Source organism: Bos indicus x Bos taurus, chromosome 1 (genome assembly GCF_003369695.1).
Source record: "Bos indicus x Bos taurus breed Angus x Brahman F1 hybrid chromosome 1, Bos_hybrid_MaternalHap_v2.0, whole genome shotgun sequence".
In the NCBI taxonomy this organism is placed as follows: Eukaryota; Metazoa; Chordata; class Mammalia; order Artiodactyla; family Bovidae; genus Bos; species Bos indicus x Bos taurus.
In genome coordinates, this window is record NC_040076.1 from 126,693,213 (window position 1) to 126,715,065 (window position 21,853).

The window sequence follows — 21,853 nt, forward strand, 5'->3', positions numbered from 1 at the left end:
CTCTTGTCCTCCAAATACAGGATACCCAGTTCAATTTGAATGTCAGATAAACAAAGAATAATCATTTTAAGTGTATCCCAAACATTGCATGGAACATACTTATAATTAATTAATGGCACCCCACTCCAGTACTCTTGCCTGGAGAATCCCAGGGACGGGGGAGCCTGGTGGGCTGCCGCTTATGGGGTTGCACAGAGTCGGACACGACTGAAGTGACTTAGCAGCAGCATCTAAAATTCAAATAAATCCCAGGAGTTTTATCACAGCAGTATTATTCAATTCTTTGAACTCTTGTGTGTGTGCCAATCGCTCAGTCATTTCTGACTCTTTGCAACCCCATGGACTGTAGCCCATCAGGCTCCTCTGTCCACAGGGTTTTTCAGGCAAGCATACTGGAGTGGGTTGCCATTTCCCTCCACCAGGTGATCTTCTCAACCAAGGGATGGAACCCGCATCCCCTGTGTCTCCTGCATTGCAGGGGAATTCTTTACCTGCTGAGCCATCAGGGAAGCCCTTGAACTCCTGAGTTATGGGCTAAAAACTATATAGTGATTGACCAAAAAAAAAAGTGTGTGTGTGTGTGTAATAAAGTTTTATTAAAGTATAAAAGAGATAGAGAAAGCTTCCAACATAGACATCAAAAGGGGGCAGAAGTAGTACCCTCCTGCTAGTCTTTAGTAGGAAGTTATATACCTACTAGCAGGCTGCTAATTAGAGAAAGGAAATATCTGAGAACTCAGAGACTGGCACCAGGCCCCTCACCTCAACATATATTTTGAGATAACACTGGCACAAGGTGAGTTGTCCTGGATCATAAAACAATTGACATGAATCTTGAAGAAAGGCAGTTTTCCAAGCAAAGACGTAGTCTCATTAACATGGCTTAAGATAACATTTGCATGAGTAAAACATACTGGTTTGTAATGTCATTTCTGAGTCTTAGGCTAACCGGAACTGGAACCAGTTTAAAGAAAGACAGAATCTAGGGTAAACACATAGTTCATTAACATAGTTTAAGAAAAACATTTCCATGAGAAAAATGCACTGGTTAGTTCAAGGTTTGAGAAAAGTTAAGTTTAGGTGGAACCAGGCATCATCATGGCAACACAAAATTTTATTTTATTTTTTTTATTAAAAAATTTTTTTAATGATCTATTTATAACTTAATTCCTCCTTCAATTTTGTTAAAAGCAAAAATTCGAAGCCATGTGACCTGTAAAACATGATTTATTGCTGAGTTATTAGAGTCATTCATTTTTTTTTTAAACACACTCATATTTTGAACTATCTCTTTGTTTCTGAACCCTAGGGGAGATACTCTGCTCAGATACTTGATGGGGGACAGGTGTGCCTTTCTTTCACAAAGTAGAATGATGATTGTGACCAATGATACCAACCACAGGTACTGGGTCATTATGAAAGGTGAGAATCTGGACATTTTAAGAAACCATCCACATTCCCACAAATGTTGCTACTGGGAAGTTTGTGTGTACTCTTTGTCTTAATGTGTTTGGGCTGTTATAACAAAACATCATAGACTGGGTGGCTTATAAACAATAATTATTTTTCACAGTTCAGAAGAGGTTGGCAAGTCCAAGATCCAGGTACCAGCAGATTCAGTGTCTGGTGAGAGCCTGCATCCTGGTTCACAGATGGCTGTCTTCTTGCTATAATCCCACAAGGTGAAACAGTAAGGGAACTCTGGGGTCTCTCTATTTTTGGCTGTGCTGGGTCTTCAGTGTTCTTCCCTCTGGCTTAGCTGGTAAAGAATCTGCCTGCAATGCGGAAGACCTGAGCTTGATCCCTGGGTTGGGAAGATCCCTGGAGAAGGGAAAGGCTACCCACTCCAGTATTCTGGCCTGGAGAACTCCATGGACTGGGTTTGTGCACAGGTCTTCTCTAGTTGCAGAGAGCGGGGGCTACTCTCTGGTTGCAATGCTTTGGCTTCTCATCGTGGTTGCTTCTCTTGTTATGGAGCATGGACTCTAGAGCACACGGGCTTCATTAATTGCAGCTCATGGGCTCAGTTGCCCTGCAGCATGTGGAATCTTTCCATGTCTCCCGCATTGGCAGGTGGATTCTTAACCACTGGGCCACCAAGGAAGCCCAAGATTAGTGTTCTTGTCAGAAACCAGAGAGCTTGCTCTGTCTGCCTTCACATACCTAGGAAAGACCCTGTGAGGACAAAGCAAGAGGGGGGCCATCAGCTGGCCAGGAAGAGAGCTCTTATCAGGAACCAAAGCAGTTGTAACAGAGACCACAAACTTAGTGGCTTAAAATAGTACACGTATATCATTTTACAGCTCTGGGGGTCAGAGTCCAAAAGGGCTCCTATAGGCAAAAGTCAAGGTGTCAGTGGACCCGCATTCCTTTTGGAGGCTCTGAAAAGAACTTGTTTCCTTGTCCCTTCTAGCTCCTACAGGCCACCATGGCTTATGAACACTACCTCACGTCACTCCAACCTCTCCTTCTATTCTAACACTTCCTTCTCTCTGACTCTAACTGCCTGCCTCCTTCTTACAATGATCTTTTTGCCATGTGAGCAAAGATAGTCACAGGATCTGAAGATTAGGACAAAGACATCTTTGGGGACCTGTTATTCTGTCCCTACACATTCTCAGGAAGAAGAATCTCCTTGAATCACTGGGAAGGTCACCTTTAATTGCAAAACAAAGGTTCCGTCTTTTAGGCGGCCCCAGTGAGCCTAGGAGAATCCCAGGGACGGGGGAGCCTGGTGGGCTGCCGCCTGTGGGGTCGGGCAGAGTCGGACACGACTGCAGCGACTTAGCGACTTAGTGAATGAGCCTAGGACCAAGTTTCCCACAGCTTACCTTGGAGCAGCGGAGGGGGGTTCCTGGTGTCTGGTGGGGAAATGGCCAGTTGGTCTTTCCCCTGCATCTCTGCATACTCTGCCAGGGGTCTGAGGAGACCCAGAGCTCCAGAACATTGCAAGTAATTGCCACCGAGGTGCAGCTCACTGGGGAAGGGGCGAAATACACTATTCATTAGATATTTTTTCCCCTCTGTCAAATTTAGATTTAAGGTCTTCAACTCATAAAATAATAGGCCTAGTTACAAAATAATACATAAATAATCATAATAAATAATAATAGGCCATGTCATAAAAAATAGACCTAGTAACTGCATCAGCCGGCCAAAACAGGCATTTAGCACAACACCCTTGATTCTCAAATATAACTAAAGGATCTTTCTATTATAATTAAGAAAAGAGAAACAAAATAACTAGAGGAGGAAAACATGATGAGAAACGTAATAAAAAATCTAAGAACTCATGGGTTAGCAGGCTCTGTAAGTAAGTGTTTATATAACTCAAGACGCAACAGTGCCAAGATGTGACGGGGCGGGGGTGGCGGGGAGCAGGGGACCCTCTCACCGAATGGCACTGTGGCATACGATGGAGCCCAGCCTCGGTCCATTCTGTGGCCCCAGACCACAGTAGCGCAGACTGAGGCTCTGAAGCCTTTGGTTGTTCTCCAGGCCTGAGAGAATACTCTCAATTTCTTCATGTGTAAATCTAAAAAGAAAGGATAGGAACTTTAAAATTTATGCTACCCATTGGATTATTAATGTTAAGTACTTCCAAGGCAGTGAGCAGCACTTCTGCTGGTCTCAGTTTAGGCTTCCAGGGCTAGGGCTGCCTGTGGGGGTCGGCTGGGATGAATGAGGTGGGCAGCCTGCCTGTGGAGGAAAGGGGACCCGGAGTCTGCCTCCTGGGCAAAGAGAGCAGAGAACTGTTTGAAGTACCCATTCAAGGGAGCAGATGGAGAGCAAGTTGTGAATCCTGAAGACGAGAGAGGTGGCCCAGTTGGTAGTCTGGGAAGACTCATTGGTACCAGGACTCTGTAAGGAGAATCCTCTTACGCCATGTCCACAGCAGGTTCAGGAAAGTTAAACCTCTCAGCCCTCCTTGGCCCTGAGGTCCTCTTGCCCTAATCTGCACAATCCCTAGAGTTTCAAAGTGAAATCACACCCATCATCTCATTCATGCCAGCAACAGCCTCTGTGGGTAGGTAGGGATTAGGTCAAGAAACTGAGGCCCAGCAACATGTTTGGGGAATTTGCAGAGTCAAGGCTTGAACTTTAAAAAAAAATGAGAACTTGCCTGGTGGCACAGGGCTTCCCAGGTGGCTCAGATGGTTAAGAATCTGCCTGCAACACGGGAGACCTGGGTTGGATCCCTGGGCTGGGAAGACCCCCTGGTGGAGAGCATGGCGACCCACTCCAGTATTCTTGCCTGGAGTATCCCATGGACAGAGGAGCCTGGCAGGCTACAGTCCATGGGATCACAAAGAGTCAGACACGACTGAATGACTAAACTCATATATACTCCCTGGTGGCACAGTGGATAAGAATCCACCTGCCAATGCAGGGGACACAGGTTCGATCCCTGGTCCAGAAAGATCCTACATGCCACAGAATAACTAATCCTGTGTACCACAACTAGTGAAGCCCACACGCCCAGAACCCATGCTCTGCAGCCACTGTAATGAGAAGCCCATGCCCATCAATGAAGAGTAGCCCCTGCTCTCCACAACTAGAGACAGCCCTCACAAAAGAAACGAAGACCTAGCACAGCCAAGAATAAAAATAAATAAAAATTTAAAAAATGAAGTGAACAGTACTGACAGAAATAACTTTAAAATTTATAAATGTATTCAACAAGTAATTATTGAGGACCACAGTGGCTGAGGGGATGCAGCTGTGTATGAGAAAGAGGGGTGTCCTGCCTGCAGGACTTCATAGTCTATCAGGGAAAACGCTGAGGACAGAGCTCCAGTCCCCAGAGGGCAGTGACCTGCAATCTGTCCATGTTGAGGTCTCAGTGCAGACTCCCAGCTACCCAACCCTGACAGCTCTAGGTGTCAGCAGCAGCAGTATTTCCACTGACAATTAAAACAAGCCGTTTCTTAAAGACGGGAATTCCTTCTTTCTTCCCCGCAGTGCAGGTCTCTGGGTACAGCACAGCAACTGGAGTCTAGAGGGTCTCCTAGCAGTGGGGTTGGTTCTACTTGGTCCATTTGGGGAACTCTGTGGCTGCTCCTGAATCACTGCACGGTGTCCCGAGGACCCTGTCCTTCTGCTGCCCTGAATTAAGAGACCCTAAGGCTCCTGGTGGCTCAGCGGTAAAGAATCCGCCTACAATGCAGGAGACATAAGAGATGCAGGTTTGATCCCTGGGTCAGGAAGGTCCCCTGGAGGAGGGCATGGTAGCCCACTCCTGTATTCTTGCCTGGAGAATCCCACGGACAGAGAAGCCTTGGCAGGCTTCAGTCTGTAGGTTCACACAGAGTCAGACATGACTGAAGTAACAGCATAAGGCTCCTCCCAGCATTTCAGAAACGCGGAGAATCTCCACAGAATATTGACTTTCCCCAGTTGTGCTGATGGACTTGTTCTCTGTCACCACCAGGGCCCTAATAAGATCCCAGTCCTTTAGTGGGGTCTTTGTGTCACTGAGCTACCACTTCTCAGGCATGACTTCACAGCCCACTGGCCTTTTGAGTACAGGGCACCACCTGGCTCCGTGGCAAGAGTCATAGAATCATAGACTTGGGAAATGGAAGAGATCAGCTCATAGATCAGAGAGGTGGCACGACCAACCCCAGATCACATAAGCAGTTTGAAATCTTTTATGGATTGTAAATTAAGACCCCAGCAGTCTAGTATCATTGATTAAAGGTGGACTCTGAATCAGACACCTGAATTCACATCTAGTCTCCATCCCTAAGAACCAAATGGCCTTGAACAAGCCAGTTAATCCCCCTGAGTTTTTCCTTACCTATAGTCAAGGGTTAGAAACGGTACATATCTATCATTATAATCATACATCTCTATGTAATGGTATATATTGATACATATCTACTGTAATGAGAAAATCCACGTCCTGTGCTTGGCACGCAGTAATAACCATTAGCAAATATTGTCATTATTAGTATTATTGACTTTGACCTCCCCTGACCACTCGGAGCCCAGCCCTCTGAAGGACTTGCTCTGCTCTTGTCTGGCACCATACCTTTCCTCCCACCTTCTTTCCTAGTGAACACTGACCATGTCTATGGAACTGCAATTCCCCTTATCCAAACTACTGCTAAAATGTATATCAACAACTTTTGTGATATTCAGACTTTCCGCCTTGTGCTTTACATAATCAAGAGCGTGTCTCCTCCCTCTGTACACTGAGGACTCCCTTGGACAGTGGCAGTGCCTTAAGTACACTTATATCTTCCTTAGCAACAAGCACCATGCCTTGGACAAACTAGCCTTCGACAAATGTTTGTTAAAAGAATAAACAAATGACTAGAGACTCTTTTTGAGAACCCTAACATTTACTAGGAACATGAACTCTAAGGAAGTTTTAGGGTGTCCTTTGCAGCAATGACTTGATTAGACACAAGGAACTAGGATATTTCCCTCCCCTGCCTTTGCCTCCCCCAGCTGCCAGCGGGGGCGGGCGTAGGCATGGGGAACTTTGAAGGATCTGCATTCCAGCCTTACCTGCAGTAGTCGAGGACAAGAACATGCAGACTGCTGAGATGCAAAGCCTGCCCAAGCCTCCCCAGAGACCATGGATCCATCTTGCAGTCAATGAGTTCCAGGGTGGTAAACGGGCAGCGGGTGTGCCCCTTCGATTCTAGAAGCAAAGCCTGAGAATGCAAGGTTAAAAGTGCAGACACAATGAAAACAAACATGATCTGTGTTTGGTTTTTTATATTCGAGTTTATTCTTCATTTAACTTTTAAACACTACTATGGTTGAATATCGGAGAAGGCAATGGCACCCCACTCCTGTACTCTTGCCTGGGAAATCCCATGGATGGAGGAGCCTCATAGGCTACAGTCCATGGGGTCGCTAAGAGTTGGACACGACTGAGCAACTTTACTTTCACGTTTCACTTTCATGCATTGGAGAAGGAAATGGCAACCCACTCCAGTGTTCTTGCCTGGAGAATCCCAGGGATGGGGGAGCCTGGTGGGCTGCCGTCTATGGGGTCACACAGAGTCAGACATGACTGACGTGACTTAGCAGCAGCAGCAGCAGCATGGTTGAATATGATCTGTGTTTTTATAAATTACTTCAAAGTCACTTATGTTAATTATTCAACATTTTGGCCTCTAAGATAACTTTCTAGTTACCCAAAGAGAAAGTGGCACAAAAACAAAATAATTTCCCTTTAAAATGAAGACTCACTAGGAATTCCCTGGCTGTCCAGTGGTTAGGACTCCATGCTTTCACTGCCAAGGGCCAGGTTTCGATCCCTGGTTAGGGGACTAAGATCCCACAGCTGCTTGGCATGGCAAAATAAATAAAAATTTAAAATAAAAGATAAAATGAAGACTCATTGAAGAATTGTTCAGGAAACATCAAGCTTTATGATGAGAGAAAATATACGGTAGCACAATATAAGCACAAGTCTAAGGCAAGGTCATTTCTTGCTGTAACAAAGGATCCCAATGACAGTGAAATTCCAACCTGATAGGAAAAAGTATTTAAAGCTAAAAAAACACGAAAGCTGCCTTTTTAGCAATTAGAATCACCATGACCTGAGGATTCCCTCAGTACAGAATTTAAGCCTGAAAGTGACTTTGGTAGGGTTTGGAGGATGTAGGGTTTTGTGAGGTAATGACATGTGGGTCAGAGACAGGATTCCAAATTACAGCTTGGTTGAGAATAAAAAAGCCCTTGCAATCTTAACTACAGAGCTGGTGCCTGAGGCTTCTTTAATGAGAGAAAGTCTAGTTTGAGTGCTGGATCAGATTTCTCAAGCTGTATTTCTGACAGAGGAGGCCATGTGGCACATCCCTGCTGATGTTAACGTTGGTCTGTGCAAAATAAACTCTGGACCAGGTCCTAAAGATCTCAACCAGTGGTTTGCAGGGTTACCCGCCCTGCTGTGGGCAAGACCACGGCCGTCTGATAGAATTTCTCAGCAGCCTTCAGCTGACCGAGAAAGTGAAAAAGTAAAAGTGTTAGTTGCTCAGCTGTGTTCGATTCTTTGTGACCCCATGGACTATAGCCCACCAGGCTCCTCTGTCCATGGGATTCTCCAGGCAAGAATACTGAAATGGGTAGGCATTCTCTTCTCCAGGGTATCTTCCCCACTCAGGGATCAAACTCAGAAATCTCCTGCATTGTAGGCAGATCCTTTACCATCTGAGCCACCAGAGAAGCCTGTAGATTACCAAGAGGGCTACATTTTAAGGAACTGTTAAGGATCACTTTTAACATGCATGAATAGCATTCTCTTTCCAATTTGAATGAACTGAGTACCTGACTGAGCCTCTGAATAAAAAAAAATTAAAAATTCTGTTTATATATTTAAAATACCTTTTTAAAGATTCATTTTAAAATTAAAGTCAAAAACATATAAAATTTACCATTTTAATAACTTTTAAGTGTACATCTCTGTGGCTTTAAGTGTATTCACACTGTTGTGCAAGCCCCATCACCATTCCTCTCCTGAATGTTTTCCATTGGTCAAAACTGAACCTCTGTACCCATTCAACAAACGCTCCCATTGTCCTCAGCCCCCAGCCCCTGGCAACTGCCAATTCTACTGTCTGCTCTATGAATTTGACTACTCTAGGTACCTCATATACACTATCCTTTTGTTTCTGACTTATTTCACTCACTTCAAGGTTCATCCATGTTGTAGCATGTGTCAGAATTTCCTTCAAGTTATGTCCAACCTAGATAGCATATTCAAAAGCAGAGACATTACTTTGCCAACAAAGGTCTGTCTAGTCAAGGCTATGGTTTTTCCTGTGGTCATGTATGGATGTGAGAGTTGGACTGTGAAGAAGGCTGAGCACCGAAGAATTGATGCTTTTGAACTGTGGTGTTGGAGAAGACTCTTGAGAGTCACCTGGACTGCAAGGAGAGCCAACCAGTCCATTCTGAAGGAGATCAGCCCTGGGATTTCTTTGGAAGGAATGATGCTAAAGCTGAAATTCCAGTCCTTTGGCCACCTCATTCGAAGAGTTGACTCATTGGAAAAGACTCTGATGCTGGGAGGGATTGGAGGCAGGAGGAGAAGGGGACGACAGAGGATGAGATGGCTGGATGGCATCACTGACTCGATGGACGTGAGTCTGAGTGAACTCTGGGAATTGGTGATGGACAGGGAGGCCTGGCGTGCTGTGATTCATGGGGTCACAAAGAGTCGGACACGACTGAGCGCCTGAACTGAACTGAATATCCGACTGTATGTATATACCATATTTTGTTTACCCATTGGTCTGTCAGTAGATACTCGGTTTGCTTCCATCTATGGCTATTGTGAATAATGCTGGTATGAACATGAATGTATAAATATCTCTTTGAGACCCTTCTTTCAATTCTCTTGGGTATGTACTCAGAAGTGGAATTGCTGGATGATATAGCAGTTCTCTATTTTTAATGTTTGGAGGAGCCACCATACTATTTTCCATAGTGGCACCATTTTACATTTCCACCAATAGCGCACAAGGGTTCCAATTTCTCTGCATCCTCATCAACACTTTATTTTCTGCTTTTTTGAATAGTAACCATCTTAGTTAACATGGGGTGGTATCTCATGGTGGTTTTGATTTGCATTTCTCTAATGATTGATAGTGGCCCCCCAAAAGATTTTCACAACCAAGATAATCACGATGGTGTGATCACTTACCTAGAACCAGACATCCTGGAATGTGAAGTCAAGTGGGCCTTAGAAAGCATCACTACGAACAAAGCTAGTGGAGGTGATGGAATTCCAGTTGAGCTATTTCAAATCCTGGAAGATGATGCTGTGAAAATGCTGCACTCAATGTGCCAGCAAATTTGGAAAACTCAGCAGTGGCCAGAGGACTGGAAAAGGTCAGTTTTCATTCCAATCCCAAAGAAAGGCAATGCCAAAGAATGCTCAAACTATCGCACAGTTGCACTCATCTCACATGCTAGTAGAGTAATGCTCAAAATTCTCCAAGCCAGGCTTCAGCAATATGTGAACCATGAACTTCCAGATGTTCAAGCTGGTTTTAGGAAAGGCAGAGGAACCAGAGATCAAATTGCCAACATCCGCTGGATCATCGAAAAAGCAAGAGAGTTCCAGAAAAACATCTATGTCTGCTTTATTGACTATGCCAAAGCCTTTGACTGTGTGGATCACAATAAACTGTGGAAAATTCTGAAAGAGATGGGAATACCAGACCACCTGACCTGCCTCTTGAGAAACCCGTATGCAGGTCAGGAAGCAACAGTTAGAATTGGACATGGAACAACAGACTGGTTCCAAATAGGAAAAGGAGTATGTCAAGGCTGTATATTGTCACCCTGTTTATTTAACTTCTATGCAGAGTACATCATGAGAAACGCTGGACTGGAAGAAACACAAGCTGGAATGAAGATTGCCGGGAGAAATATCAATAACCTCAGATATGCAGATGACACCACCCTATGGCAGAAAGCAAAGAAGAACTGAAGAGCCTCTTGATGAAAGTGAAAGAGGAGAGTGAAAAAGTTGGCTTAAAACTCAACATTCAGAAAACTAAGATCATGGTATCTGGTCCCATCACTTCATGGCAAATAGAGAATAGGGAAACAGTGGAAACAGTGTCAGACTTTATTTTTTGGGCTCCAAAATCACTGCAGATGGTGATTGCAGCCATAAAATTAAAACTCCTTGGAAGGAAAGTTATGACCAACCTAGATAACATATTGAAAAGCAGAGACATTCCTTTGCCAACAAAGGTCCGTCTAGTCAAGGCTATGGTTTTTCCAGTGTTCATGTATGGATGTGAAAGTTGGACTGTGAAGAAAGCTGAGCGCCAGAGAATTGATGCTTTTGAAGTGTGGTTTGGAGAAGACTCTTGAGAGTCCCTTGGACTGCAAGGAGATCCAACCAGTCCATCCTAAAGGAGATTAGTCCTGGGTGTTCATTGGAAGGACTGATGCTGAGGCTGAAACTCCAATACTTTGGCTACCTCATGTGAAGAGTTGACTCACTGGAAAAGACCCTGATGCTGGGAGGGATTGGGGGCAGGAGGAGAAGGGGATGACAGAAGATGAGATGGCTGGATGGCATCACCGACTCAATGGACGTGAGTCTGAGTGAACTCTGGGATTTGGTGATGGACAGGGAGATCTGGCGTGCTGCAATTCATGGAGTCACAAAGAGTTGGACACAACTGAGCGACTGAACTGAATTGAATGATTGATGGTGTTCAAAATCTTTTCAGGTGCTTCTTGGTCATTTGTGTATCTTCTTCAGAGAATGTCTGTTCAAGCCCTTGACCATTTTAAAATCAGTTTGCTTATTTCTTGTTGCTGAGTTATATGAGTTCTTTATATATTCTGGATATTAACCCCTTACCACATATATGCTTTGCAATTATTTTCTCCCTTTTCACTCGGTTGATTGTGTCCTTTGAAGCACAGAAGTTTTTCATTTTTACGAGGTCCGATTCACTTAATGAGTGTGTGTGTGTGTTGCTTGTGCTTTTAGTGTATATCTAAGAAATCACTGCCAAATCTAACATTATGAAGCTTTTCCTCTATGCATTGTTCGGAGAGTTTTAAACATATCTTTTTAAAATGTGTTGATTGACAGGCAGGTTAGGGAGAAATATCCAAAGGGCAAAGAATGAGAAGAAAATGACCCAGAGAGGTATGCGGCCCTGAAGCCAGCTTTCCCTTTTGACAGCATCATTAAAGCAGTAGATTTGGGCTTTGATTTTAATGGATCATACAGTCCAGGGGACAAGGTGAGCAGTCCAACAGGAAATCCTGAATAGAGGTGTGGCTCAAAACATAAAGTGGATTGTAGTGCTATGTCCTTAGAGTAACAAAGAACTAGAAATAAACCCAACTCTTCCCTTCCCCAAAGGATCCCAGGGAAAATGGCCCATCTCAAACTGAGTATATGGAAAAAAATACATCCCCCGAGAACTCACAAAACTAGCCTTAGCACAGGTTTGCAACTTGAATTAACATCACCAGAATGGTTCAAAAAACCTTGAAAGTGAAAGTGTTAGTCACTCAATAATGTCTGACTCTTTCCATCCCATGGACTGTAGCCTGCCAGGCTTCTCTATCCATGGAATTCTCCAGGTTAGAATATTGGAGGGGGTCATCATTCTTTTCTCCAGGGGATCTTCCCAACCCAGAGACAACCCAGGTCTCCTGCATCACAGGCAGATTCTTTACCATCTGAGCCACCAGGGAAGCCCCAAAGAAACCTTAGATTAAGAACTTAATTTTGGGACTTCCCTGGCAGTACAGCAGTTAAGACTGCATTTCCACTGCAGGGGACACAAGTTCCATCCTTGGTTGGGAAACTAAGATCCTGAATGCCATGTGGTACGGCCAAAAAAAAAAAACCAAAGGGAAAAAAAAAAAAGAATTTAACAGCTCTGAGCGTGTGGTAGAAAAACCTGTAAATATTCTCTGGAGAGAGCTATCTGCAAATCAGAGCTCAAGAAATTGCCATAGCTATTTTTGTCCCCACAAAATATGAATTTACAGTAAAAAAAAAAAAAAAAATCACAAAACATACAAAGGAATGCCCTCATAAGTAAGAACCAGTAGAAGCAAGAGTCAGAAATGTCAGACTCCAAAATAATTCAGATTATTGAAATTATTAGACATAGATTATAAGTTTAAACATTCAGAGAAATAAGGGACTTTCAAAAAGGCTAGGAACTGGAAAAATTAGTGTTTTTTGTGTTCTGTTTGAGTTTTTCTCCACCCCAGAATCATGATTCTGGTGTTGTCCTAGACTATCTTCTAGAAACCTTATTGTTTTGCCTTAAATAATATATAATCCATCTGGAATTGATTCTGGGGTATGATGTGAAGTAGAAATCAAGCTTATTTATCTCCCATATTGTGTATGTTAGCTTATCTTTTTGTCCTCAGTGAAAGGATTTACCTGAATTATCTGATTTGCCCTTGCCAGAAGTAAAGTCCTATATATAACTTAGGACTCACTATAAAGGAAGTTCAATATAAAAAATAATGATATTTAATCTATAAGCGTGTTTTCAGCAAACCATCATTCAAGACTGAAGGCTATGTGTTATACAATAGCAGTCAAAATTAATAAACATGGAGAAATCTTGACAACATAATGTGAGTAAAAGAAGTCATAAAATCACACAAAGTACAATTCACGTAGGTAAGTAAAAATATACATGCATATGTAATAAAAGCATAAAAACATGAATGGGGTTGATACACATCAACTCCAGGCTAGTGGTACCTCCTGGAAGTAGATGGGGGAGAAGAAGAAAGATGGCACTTTAGCTCTTGCATTTGTAAATATCTTCAATATCCATTCCTTAAAAAGTATATTATGCAACGGTGAGTACATAGATGTCAGTTCTATTATTTTTTGCACTTTTATATGTCTGAAATATTTCACTAAAAATACTTTTAAAAAAGAATAGTTTGGAGCATATCAGTCAACAACCACATAAACTATAGCTGGAACACATGATAATATGCTTACATTCAATTTTAAGGTTAAATGGAGAGCAATTTTTAAAATGCATGACTCACAAGTCTGGCGATCTCTGGGTTGCTCAGTTGAAAGCCCCAGATGCAGATCTCTCTCCCCAGCATGTAACACTCATCCCGAACAGTCATGAGCAAAGCTTCCAAGGACATTGGTGGGATGCCTGGCGGGGAGTCATCAGGTCTCACCAGTACAAACTAGAATGTTAAAAAAAACTACAGGTGGGCATCATAAACGGAGGTTCATGTGTCCAAATATGTAGAGAAAAATATCGTCATTAGACAACATTAGAAGGACATTACTTATTAACTTTGGATCAAGTGTGCATTGGGGTTCAACACAAACTTAGGGAGTTCCTGCCTAAGCTTCATGAAAAGTCCCACAAGGCAGAGATTTTTTTCCAGCAGGCTACTGTCCATAACTGGGTCAGGAAATCAATTTAGTGGGTTGTTACCAGCTTTTTCTTTATTTCTTTAATGAAACAGAAAAGAAGGGAAATTATCTGAGTATATACTATGCAGTAAGGAATAACTGTCTCATGACACTTTCATTTTACTGACGTTCGAAATCAAAATGGAGACCCAACCAAAGCAACCCAACATAAACAGCTCTTAGGGTCACACAGATTCCAGTACTTATATACTGGGTCATAATGTTAATTATATTTCTGATGGTGATTATAATTAAAAATACTTGGAAAATACTGCTGACATGGTTATAAATTTGAATAAAGTTTATGATTAACCCTATGATTAAGTAGTGCAGCCTAATTATAATAACTACAACCAGAAAAAATGAATTAGGCCAATGCAGGAGACACAGGAGACTTGGGTTTGATCCCTGCGTCAGGAAGTCCCCCAGAGGAGGGCATGGTAACCCATCCCAGTATTCCTGCCTGGAGAATCCCATGGATAGACCAGCCTGGTGGGCTACAGTCCATGGAATTGCAGAGTCGAACATGACTGAAGCGACTGAGCATGCGCAGGAGCGCAGGTCGGGAAGAGGAGAAGTGGAGAGTGAAAGCCTGAAGGAATATAGTGGGTGCGGGCAGCTTTCCTGAGAATGGGAGTTCAGAAAGAGAGAGAGATTTAGACAGGAACTGTGGGAGGGTTTCTCTGTGGAGGGTGCAATGTAATCACCCTCCCAACCCGAGAAACATTCAGGAAAAATATGGGTGGAATGGATTTGTGTCAAAGTCTTAAGTAATGGTATTTAAAGTACCATCTCTATCTAATTATTTTGTTTAATTTGTTGTCTTGCTTAACACCCAGCATTTTATGAAATCAGTAGGTATGTGGTTATTAAAACACAGACTGTCTTTCTGGGCTGGTGATAGAGAAGTTGTGAAGCTGGACAGTCCGTCTTTGGGTGCCAGGCTCCCCCTTCTGGTCACTCAGGCGCCCCTTCCTGAGCTGACCACTTAGGCTGGCCTCTCTTCCTCCCCCCTGACATTCAACCAGTAGATTTAATCTCAGAAAAGATGTGACATCAGGTTTTTTTCCCCTGAAATCCAAATGATATGCTGTCTTACTCCAAGTGAGATGGGAGGGGTGTGGGTATTTGCAGGTCAAGCTTGATGGCTTGGACGCATCAGATGTCAAGACAAGGAGACATTCTTTTGGAGGGTCGGGAGTGCTGGCGAGGGAGGTTCTGCAATGATGACAAAAGGGATGCTTTTGAGCTGGACTCTCCAGACATAGAGTGGGAGGAGAGGCAGGCTGGCCGTTCCGGAGGTGAAGCGGGGTGAGAACAGGCAGAGCTGCTCGAAGGATGAAGGACGGGGATGGGCAGACTGGGAGGGAGGAGTGGGAAGGTAGGAGGAGTGCCGAGCAGACTTTGGTGCCAGAGTCAGGCTCTGGACGGCATGCAGGCAGGAACGCAGAGCGGGCGACCCCGCCAATTCTGGGCTTGAAGGGATTGAGAATCCATGTTCCTTGGTTTCTTGAGAGGATACACTCACCTTCCTGAGAATCCGTTCATGGTTGATGCTGGCTTTCAAGTCCCTTTTGATGGCTGGACACACAGACGTCTGAGTCTGTACACAACGCTTCTCGTATGTTTTCAGGAACTTTTGAAGAATGGAAACAATGGACTGGGGTGCTCCTTTAGTTTTTCGTTTTCCTTGCTTTTCTCTTGGCATTGTTTCATAGCGTTAAATTCCACTTGGATTCTGAGAACTGTAACTTGCCCTGAAACCCAGCACACAGATATCTTTTTAAGGAGGAGATCACACTTTCCCACTAAAAATGAGCAAATATCGCTGCACACCTTCTCTGAAAATCATAAAGTACTTCACTAATCTTAAAATGAGAGTGGAGAATCAGAGCAGAAAATTTCAATTTGCAAGGACTATACTCATGGAAATGGATTCTTTCTTTTAGATTGTTTAAAATGGGGGAAGTTCTTTGAATTCAATTATAAAGGAACACAATTAACATTAATAGTGGGCTTTAAATACTTCCACGTTCATATTGATTTAAAAGTGGCATAATTTTCTTTCAGACATAATTCCTGCCACGCAGTAATTATAGTGGTTAAGAATGTGGGCTTTGGAAGGTAACAAACTTGGATTTTAGTCTTATCTCCACTACTTGATTTACTGTGTGGCCTTAGAGAAATTATAAACTCTTCAAGCCTCCATTTCCCAATCTGTAAAATGGATTATGGTTGTCATAAAGGTTAAATGAGATGAGTTTATAAAGCACTACACAGTGCCTGGCATGTAGTGATAAGGAAACATTTTTATTATTATTGATGTTATTTTTACTCTGCTGGCTGCAAGAGTCAGTTCTAATTTTTGTCAGTGGGATTGCTGGATCATACGGAATTTTTAGTCTTTTAAGGAACCTCTATGCTGTTCTCCATAGTGGCTGCACCAGTTTACATTCCCACCAACAGTGTAGGAGGGTTCCCTTTTCTCCACACCTTCTCTATCACTTATTAATTTGTAGCACAAATTTTTGTTTTATATATTTTGGCACTATGGTATTAATACTGGGTACTTACAAATTTAGAACTGATAAATTTTCCTAGGAGATGTACTCTTTTGACATTACTTAACATCCCTTTTTGTCTCTAGAAATGCTTCATGTCTCAGAGTCACAGATCCCAAAATGTACTGAGATGCGTGGAGGCACTGCACACTTCCAGGGCGCTTGGGGATGTTTTAAATTTTCAAGGGAAGGCTAGCGTCATCTGTTAGAAGCCATACGAACTACTGGGGGTAGTCCACATTTTCAATTTAGGTCACACTTGCATTGGTATCCTATTGCTAGAAATTAGCCCATCACAAGTGAAAAACATTCTAAAAAGGGAGAGTAAACCCAGTAGAATGTAGAGACTCAGGTACTTGGGTAAGGAAAAATCATATTCTTAATAGCTCTGGTTGGGACTTTATAGATTATCTAATCCATGTAAGCTATCACTGGGATGACCCACTGTCTCAGGACTTTAAGTGCTAAAACCAGGAAAATACTGGGCCAACCAAAATGGCTCTTCACCCTACCACTCACCCGACCCATGGCCAGCACCCAGTTGTAGCTCCAGCATTCTGCTCATAGCTCTGCTCCAGCAGCTCCTGCAGAGCAACCAGACTTGGCAGCTACCCAAAACCTACTTTTCATCTTGGGGCTGGTCTAACTTCTTCTTTTATATGGAACAAAAATGAGGCCCAGGAAGGGAGAGAAGGGATTTGCTCTGGCTGAAAACAGAACTGAGCGTACTGATTCCCAAGACCATTAAAAAAAATTTATTGGCATATAGTTGTTTTACAGTGTTGTGTTAGTTTCTACTGTACAGCAAAGTAAATCAGTGAATCACTGAATCAGCTATATATATATATATATCCCCTCTTTTTTGGATTTCCTTCCCATTTAGGTTACCACCAGGCACTGAGTTCCCTGTGTTATACAGTAGGTTCTCGTTAGTTATTTTATTTTATACATAGCAGTGTATATATGTCTGTCAGGAAGCATTTAAACAGGAGGCTTCCTGTGTGCTGTTTTGGATCTGTCAGGAATCTGTTCCTTATTAATTCCTGAATATCCAGGAATTAAGAGGAGAGGAAGCCTCTCCCGGGGGGGCTGAGGAATCCAGGCATTTCCTTCATTAGTTTTTCTATACGGTGATAAGTACCCTCTTCCTTTTTATGAACCGTATGGTAAAAGTGATTATTTACAACTCTGTCTCTCAGGCTATTTCTTTGGAGCGCAGAGGTTCTCTGTGTTGACTTTGCTGCCCGGGCTTCTAAGACCCTCTCGAGAAAGTGCTCTGCGCCTTCACCCCATCGAGAGGGCGCCTGAGGCCTTTGTGAACAGAGCAAGCCCGGTGCAGAGGCTTTATTGGCTTCCTGCGTAAACCAACAAATATCAGCCTCTTTCTCTCTCCTTTACTTTCTTATCAGTCGACTCCGGACCACCAGGTTCTGGTCCATTAAAGGACCCCAACATATGTCGGGCTCCCCCAGTGATTCAGCAGTAAAGTATCTGCCTGCAATGCATGAGCCGCAGGAGACTTGGGTTCGATCCCTGGGCTGGGAAATTCCCCTGGAGGAGGGCATGGCTACCCATTCCAGTATTCTTGCCTGGAGAATCCCATGGACAGAGGAACCTGGCAGCATATAGTCCATGGGGTTGCAAGAGTCAGACACGACTGAAGTGACTTAGCATGCACGCAGTGTATATATGTCAATCCCAATCTCCCAATTCATCCCACCTCCCTTTCCCCCTTGGTATGTACACATTTGTTCTCTACTTCTGCTTTGTAAATAAGAAGGTTTATAACAGTTTTTTCGAATTCCCCACGCATAAATACATGGTATTTATTTTTCTGACCTACTTCACTCTGGATGACAGTCTCTAGGTCCATCCATGCTAAGACCATTTTTGGAAAGCATCTCTAGTGCTGCTTATCATCAGGCAATTGGCAAACACTGCATAGCACCATGGGAGACTGTGTGGGTCGGGAGCGGGTGGCCCAGTTCACCGGAACAGGTTTGAATCCTGTTTCTGTCCATTACCAGCAGGGTGATCGTGGGTAATCAACTTCTCTTCCTTGAACCTCATTTTCTTCATCTGTACACATGGTGGGAATATTAACTCTTTGACATTTGTGAGGATTATATGAGATAACAATTGTAAAGATTTTTTCATCAGTAAGATGGAGATGATGGTGACAAAGAAGTGTTATGGGGAATAATGAGTTACTACTACTACTACTACTACTAAGTCGCTTCAGTCGTGTCCGATTCTGTGCAACCCCAGAGACGGCAGCCCACCAGGCTCCCCCGTCCCTGGGATTCTCCAGGCAAGAACACTGGAGTGGGTTGCCATTTCCTTCTCCAATGCATGAAAGTGAAAAGTGAAAGTGAAGTCGCTCAGTCGTGTCCGACCCTCAGTGACCCCATGGACTGCAGCCTACCAGGCTCCTCCGTCCATGGGATTTTCCAGGCAAGAGTACTGGAGTGGGGTGCCATTGCCTTCTGAGAACAGAATCTGACACATAGCAGATGCTAAGGAGGGAACCTGAGGCATACTGAGTTTATGTGATTTGCCTAAGGGCAGACACTGGTAAGTGGTGTAGTTGGGATTCAAATTTAGACAATCTAGATCCATAGCCCCCATTTGTAACCACTCTAAGGTACCATTTGTTAGAAACTGTTATGAATTGAATGTTTTCACCTCCCCTCCCCTTCAAATTCAAATGCTGAATCCCCAGTGTGATGATGTGGGTTCTTTGGAAGGTAATTACAGTTAGATAAGGTCATGAGGGTGGGGCCCTAATGATGGGATTAAGAAGAGACAACAGAGCTCACCTCCAACCCATCCACACCCAAGCTGTTGAATTGGCCATCACCTACAAACCAAGGGGGCTGCCTTGGTGGCTCAGATTGTTAAGAATCTGCCTGCAGTGCAGAAGACCTGGGTTCAGTCCCTCAGTTGGGAAGATCCCCAGGAGAAGGAAATGGCTATTCACTCCAGTATTCTTGCCTGGAGAATTCCATGGACAAAGGAGCCCTGTGACCATGGAGTCACAAAGAGTCAGAACAATTGAGCGACTAACACTTTCTTTCCCTTACAAACCAGGAGAACAGGCTTCAGAATGAAATCTATCTTACTAGTATTTTCGTCTTGGATTTCCCAGCCTCTAGAACTGTGAAAAACATTTCTGTTGTCATTGGTATTCTATTATGGAAATGGCAGTCCACTCCAGTACTATTGCCTGGAAAATCCCATAGACAGAGGAGCCTGGTAGGCTACAGTCCATGGGCTCGCAAAGAGTTGGACATGACTGAGCGACTTCACTTCAAGCTGACTAAGATGGTACTATCCAATATTGTTTGTTCAGTCGCCAAGTCATGTCTAACTCTTTGTGACCCCGTGGACTGCAGCATGCCAGGCTTGCCTAGCCCTTACCATTTCCAGAGTTTGCCCAAGTTCATGTCCATTTAATCAATAATGCCATCCAACCATCTCATCCTCTGTCACACTCTTCTCCTTCTGTCTTCAATCCTTCTCAGCATCAGCGTCTTTTCTAATGAGTCCACTCTTTGCATCAGGTGGCCAAAGTATTGGAGCTTCAGCTTCAGCATCAGTCTTTCCAATAAGTATTCAGAATTGATTTCCTTTAAGATTGACTGGTTTGATCTGCTTGATGTGCACGGGACTCTCAAAAGTCTTCTCCAGCACCACAGTTTGAAAGCATCAATTCTTCGGCATTCAGCCTTCTTTATGGTCCAACTCTCACATCTGTACATGACTAGCCTTGACTGTTTGGATTTTGTCGGTAAAGTAATGTCTGCTTTTTAACCCACTGTCTAGGTTTGTCATAGCTTTCCTGCCAAGAAGCAATCATCTTCTAATTTCATGGCTGTGGTCACCATCTGCAGTGATTTCAAAGCCTAAGAGGAGGAAATCTGTCTCTGCTTCCACCTTTTCCCCTTTTATTTGCCATGAAGTGATGAGACTGGGTGCCATGATCTTAGTTTTTTTAATATCAAAATTTAAGTTGATTTTTTTCACTCTACTCTTTCACCCTCATCAAGAGGCTCTTTAGTTTCTCTTCTGCTATTGGAGTGGTTTCATCTCATACCTGAGGTTGTTTTTATTTCTCTAGACAATCTTGATTCAAGCTTGTAACTAGGGGAGGGAATGGCAAACCACTCCAGTATACTTACCATGAGAACCCCACTATTCAGTACTACTGTTCACAATATCAAGTATTTCTCATGAGCCTCTTCTGGGTATATACACATATATTCGATAAATATTCTACTTAGACCCTCTTAAATCTTGAGTTTTTCACTTACTATTTCAGTATGAGTATTTCCTTCTGTCGTTTCTATAAGTGTGTGGCCCAGCTTAGCAATTACCTAGGTGATTGGCTAGTAAGTTAATGAATATTTATTGGAGGTTTCCGGAGTGGATACTCCACGGATGCTAGATTTTCTCATCTTGTCTGGTTGTGATTCTCCTGGAAATGGAAGGTGGGGATGGGGGGTGAGCAGGTGAGAGTAGGGGCCTGAGGGTCCTGCCGTCTGGAGAAGCGGTGAGGGGAGAAGAGCCCCTGCCCTGAGTTCTGAGTGCCCTGCCCGCCCAGCTCCAACAGCGGCTAGCTCCCAGAGGGGCAGCTACCTGGCAGGCCTGAGGGGCTGCCTTTTTCGGCCTTCTTCAAAACCCCTGGTGCACACAACAGTTTCGAAAGATCCCGGAAAGAATTCCCACTACCCACCGATGCCGGAAATCCCTACCCTGGGGATGTCTGGGTGGGGAGGCCTATGTCCCTGGGGCGGGGCAGGCGCAAACCAAGCAAGACCTCCACCGAGCCCAGGTCCCAGCGTGTCTGGAGCACCTAATCACGGTTCGGAGTGCCGGTGCAACCTCGCCCTCACCCAGCACGCGCTCCTGGCGCCTGGCCCGCGCCCCGCACTCACTCATGCGCCGGGTCCCTGCCTCCCTCCACCGCCGCCGGGTGGCTTCCCGCGTCTGGTGTGCACCATGGAGACGGCTGCCAGGGGGCGGTAGCGGCTAGGGGCGGAGGCCGGAGAAAGACAGCGACCCGCGGGGGCCAGAGCGCCAGGAGGAGAGGAGGAACAGCAGGAGGAGGGAAAGAGGAGCAGCAGGAAACAGCGTTCCAGGGTTCGCGGGGGCTCTGCCTGGGACCGGGAGAACTCCAGGTGCCCTTGCTGCGGATCTGGGTCCTGGCAGCTGATGGGGCTGCAAGGGACGAGGTCTAGGAGGGGACAGAGCTGGGGACCCGTGTCCCTGGTTATCAATGGGTCATTGGGAGGGAGGAGCAGAGGTCTCCAAAGAGTAGATGCCTCGGCCTATTTCCCGCCCACGCGATGTCAGCTGTGGACCGCAC

General features: G+C 44.3%; 1 protein-coding gene across 1 annotated transcript in view; it reads right to left on the bottom strand.

The window, feature by feature from the left end:
* Window positions 1-21,494, bottom strand: part of LOC113894310 — a 60,693-nt gene extending 39,199 nt beyond the window's left edge. The window contains exons 1-6 of the mRNA XM_027544556.1: window positions 21,423-21,494; window positions 15,453-15,681; window positions 13,537-13,689; window positions 6,517-6,665; window positions 3,395-3,535; window positions 2,832-2,977 (exon numbers count right to left, since the gene is read on the bottom strand). Coding sequence (XP_027400357.1) covers window positions 2,832-2,977; window positions 3,395-3,535; window positions 6,517-6,665; window positions 13,537-13,689; window positions 15,453-15,632 — 769 coding nt within the window. The 5' untranslated portion in view covers window positions 15,633-15,681; window positions 21,423-21,494. The remainder of the gene's footprint in view (window positions 1-2,831; window positions 2,978-3,394; window positions 3,536-6,516; window positions 6,666-13,536; window positions 13,690-15,452; window positions 15,682-21,422) is intronic.
* Between the last annotated feature and the right edge of the window lie 359 nt (window positions 21,495-21,853).